The sequence below is a fragment of the Macrosteles quadrilineatus genome, unplaced genomic scaffold (assembly GCF_028750875.1).
Source record: "Macrosteles quadrilineatus isolate MER2022 unplaced genomic scaffold, UCM_ALF_1.0 Scaffold_8__2_contigs__length_117827958, whole genome shotgun sequence".
Classification (NCBI taxonomy): domain Eukaryota; kingdom Metazoa; phylum Arthropoda; class Insecta; order Hemiptera; family Cicadellidae; genus Macrosteles; species Macrosteles quadrilineatus.
In genome coordinates this window covers 116492879-116500621 of record NW_026542601.1, presented here as the reverse complement: position 1 = coordinate 116500621, position 7743 = coordinate 116492879, and the positions used below count along the sequence as shown (strand labels likewise).

The 7743-nt window shown below is 36.7% G+C and overlaps 1 protein-coding gene across 1 annotated transcript; it reads left to right on the top strand.

The window, feature by feature from the left end:
- The first annotated feature begins 692 nt into the window (after positions 1-692).
- LOC129000692 (G-protein coupled receptor dmsr-1-like) lies at positions 693-7463 on the top strand. Its single transcript, XM_054427654.1, has 6 exons — positions 693-842; positions 2638-2885; positions 4583-4720; positions 5087-5390; positions 6583-6765; positions 7239-7463. Exons 1-6 carry the CDS (start codon positions 693-695, stop codon positions 7404-7406), a joined length of 1191 nt encoding a protein of 396 aa, XP_054283629.1. The 3' UTR covers positions 7407-7463.
- Positions 7464-7743: the final 280 nt, after the last annotated feature.

Genomic DNA, 7743 nt, shown 5'->3' with positions numbered 1-7743 from the left:
TATTGCTGCTCTACCAACTCCATAATATTATATTTTATTACAAGGGCCTGGCGTGACTAGTTTCGATGCAAGACATCTTTTATTTTTTTATTTTAGCATAAAATAAACATATTTAAGCATATTTTATTTTACGCTGTATACACGATGGGGATTGTAAGCTTGTTAAATTACAAAATATTTTATACAGACTATCACTCTTATACAGATTAAAATACCATAAATCTCTATTCATTATAGTAAATTAAAATCTTTGAAAAAACATTTAATAGATTTGTTTACTTAAAACAATAATAACCTACAATATTGAATTAACTTATAGTTTTGGATTTATAGTCCTTAGAATGTAACAATGTTTTATGTGTTGTTTATGTTTTTAGTCTCCAAAGAAATGTTACTGGACTTAGTGGAAAATGATAGATAGGTACTGAAGGGGTTCCCTGATTTCACAATGTATGAATTGGAAGTCTGTCATATAAAATGCAAGAATAAAAAGTTATGGAATCCACCCACTAGCTTAATTGTCCCCAATCGAAAAACAACCTCTATACCTATGAGTAGAACACACCGTAGCTCAACATTTTAAACGGAAATGAATATACAAACTGACAAACAACTATAGGAACTTTACAAAAACTTGAAGAGCTTTCCAAAGATGATGGTTCCGATGTGATCCTTTACTCAGGCCCATCACCATGGCAGACTACCTGAGTAGCATGTACTTACTCCTGAGTAATCATAGTGAATCCTCCCAGAAACTGATGAACTGGTTTAACCTAACTGAGGAGGATTTTGCCATCATGATGAACATGAGTAGCCAACGTTCCGTGGTCAACCACACTCAGGTTTGTACGGAATATGTTTACACTTTGAGTGGTCGTAGTATTTGTGTTTCATACGGTTGGCTTGGAATGTGTACTTTGATATTGAATTGAATCCCTGGGACACTACCACATTCAGCTTATTTGTATAGCCTGTGGATATATGTGTTTCCTAACTTGTATTGGGTTGTGGTTTAAACGTTTATTAAAACAATTAAACATATTAGACGACAATAAAAAGTTAATGCTATTGTAATTAAACGAGCAAAGTTTGTGTGTTTGAATACTCCACTAAAATGTTTAAGAAATATAGAATGTTAATTTGTATGATAATTGGGAAAAAATTATTTTTAAATGTGCTAAGAATTCTTTCTGCTCAATGTACACTTATCTTATCGAGTACACTTATCGAGTTATTCATAGTGAATTTTTAATAAGTACTCTCTTATTAGTCCAGGTAAATTAGATCAAATATAGGGAGTGCTCCCCAAAAAATCGTCTAAAGCTGGAAAGTGTTTTAATACCTTTTGGAGGTCCCAAATAAGAGTCCTGTGAGTTTGCGACGGATTCTGACGTCTGCTTAAGTTTTGGGAGTCGAAAAACTATGAAAATTTTGAACTTTTTTCAGTTTTTCGCTTATAACTCCTAAATAACGAATCCTACGGAAAATGTTGTTCAAAGGTATCTTTTAGTACATTAAATTTTGCGTCACTTGGTGTTAAATACGCCAAAATCGGCCAAACCGTTTAGCCGCTGTAGCTTTTTAAAGTTAGGTCATTTTCATCGACATGGCCAAAAAGTTGATTATTTTACCAGTTTTCGACTTACAACTCCTAATCGACGCTTGCTATACAAAAATGCACCTGTAGTTAGTTTGGAAAAGACAACATTCTGCGTAATATGTTTTTTTACTAATCAATAATGGCAATTGATTGCTACCTACTTTGTATGGTCGCCATTTCATTGAAAAAATATTTATATTAAATATTAATTTTAGTAAAATTTTCCAACTTTAACTTAAATATTTTTTCAATGAAATGGCGACCATACAAAGTAGGTAGCAATCAATTGCCATTATTGATTAGTAAAAAAATAACATATTACGCAGAATTTTGTGTTTTCCAAACTAACTACGGGTACATTTTTTTATAGCAAGCGTCGATTAGGAGTTGTAAGCCGAAAACTGGTCAAATAATCAACTTTTTGGCCATGTTGATGAAAATGACCTAACTTTAAAAAGCTACAGCGGCTAATCGGCTCGGCCGATTTTGACGTATTTAACACCAATCGACGCAGAATTCAATGCACTAAAAGAGATCTTTGAACAACATTTTCCGTAGGATTCGTTATTTAGGAGTTATAAGCGAAAAACTGAAAAAAGTTCAACATTTTCATAGTTTTTTTGACTCCCAAAACTTAAGCAGACGTCAGAATCCATCGCAAACTCACAGGACTTTTATTTGGGACCCCCAAAAGGTATTAAAACACTTTCCAGCTTTAGACGATTTTTTGGGGAGCATATGTCTAATTTGCCTGGGCTATATACCTTTACATCATCTTAACCTTAAACTCAAATTTAATATATGGACGTTTTCCATCTTTATTGTGTGTGAGAAATGTAATCAAAAATAGACAAGGAGTAGTTAACATAAATCGATACCAATAATAATAAAATTAGAATTTCCTATCCTGTTTCAAGCTTATACTGAATTTTCTGTGAATTTACATGCATATATTCCTAATATAAGAAACCACCTTGCCTCCTAAATATCATTGTACATTTCCGGTTTACTTAAACCATCTACAACTCTAGTTTCAGGTTAGAGATGAGACAACCCCGTGTTACTGGTTAAGGGATCTATCCACCAGATACCGCCAGCTGCACGGCTACATAGCGCTCCTGGTGTGTGTGTTTGGAACCATCGCCAACGTGTTGAATGTGGTCGTGTTGACTCGCAAGGAGATGGCGGCAGCTCCCATTAACAGAATACTGACAGCCATCGCGGTAGCTGACATGCACGTCATGCTGGACTACATACCCTTCGCCATCTACATGTATATTGTCAGGTAAGTCAGCTGTTAAATATATAGACAGCCATCGCGGTAGCTGACATGCGTGTCATGTTGGACTACATACTCTTCGCCATCTACATGTACATTGTCAGGTAAGTCAGTTGTTAAATATATAGACAGCCATCGCGGTAGCTGACATGCTCGTCATGTTGGACTACATACCCTTTGCCATCTACTTGTACATTGCCAGGTAAGTCAGCTGTTAAATATATAGACAGCCATCGCGGTAGCTGACATGCTCGTCATGTTGGACTACATACCCTTTGCCATCTACATGTACATTGCCAGGTAAGTCAGCTGTTAAATATATTGACAGCCATCGCGGTAGCTGACATGCTCGTCATGTTGGACTACATACCCTTTGCCATCTACTTGTACATTGTCAGGTAAGTCAGCTGTTAAATATATAGACAGCCATCGCGGTAGCTGACATGCTCGTCATGTTGGACTACATACCCTTCGCCATCTACATGTATATTGTCAGGTAAGTCAGCTGTTAAATATATAGACAGCCATCGCGGTAGCTGACAAGCGAGTCATGTTGGACTACATACTCTTCGCCATCTACATGTACATTGTCAGGTAAGTCAGTTGTTAAATATATAGACAGCCATCGTGGTAGCTGACATGCTCGTCATGTTGGACTACATACCCTTTGCCATCTACTTGTACATTGCCAGGTAAGTCAGCTGTTAAATATATACAGACAGCCATCGCGGTAGCTGACATGCTCGTCATGTTGGACTACATACCCTTTGCCATCTAAATGTACATTGTCAGGTAAGTCAGCTGTTAAATATATTGACAGCCATCGTGGTAGCTGACATGCTCGTCATGTTGGACTACATACCCTTTGCCATCTACTTGTGCATTGCCAGGTAAGTCAGCTGTTAAATATATTGACAGCCATCGTGGTAGCTGACATGCTCGTCATGTTGGACTACATACCCTTTGCCATCTACTTGTACATTGCCAGGTAAGTCAGCTGTTAAATATATTGACAGCCATCGTGGTAGCTGACATGCTCGTCATGTTGGACTACATACCCTTTGCCATCTACTTGTACATTGTCAGGTAAGTCAGCTGTTAAATATATTGACAGCCATCGCGGTAGCTGACATGCTCGTCATGTTGGACTACATACCCTTTGCCATCTACTTGTACATTGCCAGGTAAGTCAGCTGTTAAATATATTGACAGCCATCGCGGTAGCTGACATGCTTGTCATGTTGGACTACATACCCTTTGCCATCTACTTGTACATTGTCAGGTAAGTCAGCTGTTAAATATATTGACAGCCATCGCGGTAGCTGACATGCTCGTCATGTTGGACTACATACCCTTTGCCATCTACTTGTACATTGCCAGGTAAGTCAGCTGTTAAATATATTGACAGCCATCGCGGTAGCTGACATGCTCGTCATGTTGGACTATATACCCTTCGCCATCTACATTTACATTGTCAGGTAAGTCAGTTGTTAAAAATATAGACAGCCATCGCGGTAGCTGACATGCTCGTCATGTTGGACTACATACATACCCTTCGCAATCTACATGTACATTGTCAGGTAAGTCAAGCTATTAAATAGCTGTCAATTATATTGGCAGCAACCGCACTAAAGTTTTTAATGTTAAACCGTATATACAAAGCTTAACATACTGTTCTAAAATTAACTTATATCTTCTTACAGATTCCCAAACGATTCACCGGATTTCTCCTACGCTGGGGCGATTTTTACACTGTTTCACATGCACTTTTCACAAATTCTGCACACAATCTCAATCTGCCTCACTCTAACTTTGGCACTGTGGAGATACATTGCCATCAGGTGAGTTGTAGAAATTATATTACTAGACTAAGAAAGATAACTGTTTTTGTGGTAATATCAACACTTTGAGTTGAAGATATAAGTTTAAAATGCTCATTTGTAATGTAAAATTAAAGCAGTTATTTTTTTGTCAATTTAAAATCGAACTCTTTGATCATATAATCTCCCAACCCTTACAGACTAGTCTGGTGTTGAAGAGGGGGAATGTAATATGTAATGTTCAAGTTAAAAAGAGATGGATCAAAGGCATTCATAGTTTTCCCAAAGGTGATTGGAAAAATGGAAAAGAACCCTCTGTCTCTATCTTTTTCATCTTGATCGTTCCTACATTGTATTTCTTTATATATCATGTTTTTTTACATCTAGGTATCCACAGAAGAGCCAGCAACTCTGTTCAGATCACAACTGCACGTTGGCTATAGCTCTTGCCTTCGCCCTGCCTCCTATCATCTGTATACCTTCCTACCTCGTATTCAGCGTCAGATCAACGACCATCATCGAGGAACATCAAGTAGTTACTCTCTACATACTGGGTCTGTCAGACCTCGCACGGGAACACAACGAACTTCTCTACAACGTCAACTTCTGGGTTTACGCCGTGGTCATCAAACTAATACCTTGCGTGGTGCTTACCATCGTCAGCTACTATCTGATAACCATGCTTTATGAGGTAAGTGTGCAGACTTTCAATTAGTTTAAGCATTGACTTTCGGACTCTAGGGTAAACAATAAACATCCAAGCTATATAAATCAGCTGTAAAAAGATTTTCACAAACAATATAGTTGATTGTCAAAACTATATTTTGTCGATTGCCTTGTGTTTTTTGAGTCCAATTAACACCGACATGAACATTTTGATTTTGGGTGTGGCATCTTCTGAGAAGCACTAAAACTCTTAGTAATTTAGTATAACTTAGTTTTAGCGTAACGCTTAAGATGCCACACCCTGTGGCGAAATGTGCATAAGTGTAATAATTGGACTTCAAGAACTCTAGGCAACAAACTTAACTTCATTTAAACAAATTTGAAACTGGGTAACATTATTAACGTCAACATTCTTTTTTATCTCTTACTCTAGTTTACGCTTTAATAGTCAATTTATGTTACACAAAAACTTTACAGACTACAGTAAGTCGTACTTTCAGGTTAGCTCCTAAAGTATAGGTGCTTATGACTTATAGCATTGATGATTTAGGTTATCAATTCATTTAAACAACCTTAACTTTTCCATTAAAATTTGCTACTACATAAAAAGGGGGGGTAAGGAATGTGTAAAAGAAGTTCATGATCACAGATCTTAGTTTAGTTGACACACTTTTATACCATAGTTTAACGTTAAATGTCACTTCTAATTTACCACTAAGAATAAGCAAACTCATTCAAATTAACCTATTCTACTATCTGTGGAACTAAATATAAGGTTTTTCCTGTAAAAACTTGTCTCGAGGCAAATGCATTATTTTGTCCTTGTTACAATATTTAATTTTTGAAAAAGAATGTACGTTTAAGTTGTACGTTACATTAAGGTAATAAAGTAACATTTTTCAATACAACCAGAGTACTAAACATTTGTTTGCCCACTAAGTGTAGCCAAGTATAAGGATTTACTAAATTTTATTTATCCCCTTGCATAGTTAGATAACCTTGTTGATAGGTTGAATAAGGACTCAAATATTAACCTTATTTACATACTGTGGCAGAGAACCATCGATTCGATGTACAGGGGGTCGTAGATGGAGATGTTTGCAAGCTATATTAATCAATCCTGCTTGGGATTGGAAGAATTTTACACAAAATCATTTCGCAATATTTTCTATATGATGTACATTTATCATGTACTTCATAACACCCTCTTGTACTAGGTGAACGAGAGAAGACAACGTCTGAAGGGCGAGGGGTCCAAGGGAGAGAAACGAGTGGATCGCACAACCAGAATGTTGGTCGCAGTCTTGTTGCTCTTCCTAATCACAGAAGTTCCTCAGGGCGTCCTAGGTCTTCTCTCTGGGACTTTGGGTCGACAATTCTTCAAAAACTGTTATCACCAGGTTTGTAACTATAATTAATGGTCGAGAAAGCAAGAGTTTTATAATCTAAGTTTTACCTACATCAAAACAATGCGTATGATAAAATTAAACTATATATTTCATAAAGTTAATACCGATGTTTGAGCTTTTACACGTTAATGATTCTAATAATTCTAGATTTAACGTTACCAATTCATTGGACTGGCTGGGTAGCTGAGTGGTTATAGTGCTCGCCTAGTATAAGGTTGATACAGAGAATAGTCAATAGCTTTTTGATGGTTCGAAACTGGACCCAGCTGTTCCAGATCAGTGGGCTTCAAATAAATGATGAATGAATGACTATTTGGGTCAAAAAGTACGCATCTAATAATATACCCATATCAATGATTGATAATTATTGATGATTTAATTACTAGACTATCAACCAATGATCAAACACATTTTTATCGGCTAGTACGAAAGGAGTAGTATTATAATAATTGCTTATTTTCTAGTTTGGGGATATGATGGACATCTTGGCGCTCATCAACGGTGCTATAAACTTCATTTTGTACTGCTCAATGAGTCAACAGTTCCGTACAACGTTCAGTCAGTTGTTCAAGCCCAAGATGTTGTCCAAGTGGGCGCCTCCAGATACAGAACACAAAACATCATTTGTATGAGACGAACTGACCAACACTACCTGTGTAAAGGACGACCTAGTTATTACCACCAGCTTGTAATGCGGGAATGGAAAAGTGCGAGAATATAGTTATTAAATTTAGAAACTGCAGAAAGTGAGGGATATTGGAGGACTTTAATGAAAGGGGTGATTTGAAATGAGTTTTTTGTAATTTAAAGCGAACAATCAATACATAGTATGTTACAGCCTAAAATTACGTAGTTGGTTGTTTTGCAATTAACTTGAAAGATAAATAATAAACGGTTTTTGGCTTTCCGATGCCAAATTGGGGTCGAGTTTTTCCATTATGGTCAAAACACTGAAACATATATTCTAAC

Excerpts from the sequence above, each read along its gene's own strand:
- LOC129000692 (XM_054427654.1), top strand. The coding sequence starts at position 693 with ATGGCAGACTACCTGAGTAGCATGTACTTACTCCTGAGTAATCATAGT. Across the intron at positions 5,391-6,582 it reads TGATAACCATGCTTTATGAG|GTGAACGAGAGAAGACAACG; the intron begins GTAAGTGTGCAG and ends CTCTTGTACTAG. Across the intron at positions 6,766-7,238 it reads TCAAAAACTGTTATCACCAG|TTTGGGGATATGATGGACAT; the intron begins GTTTGTAACTAT and ends CTTATTTTCTAG.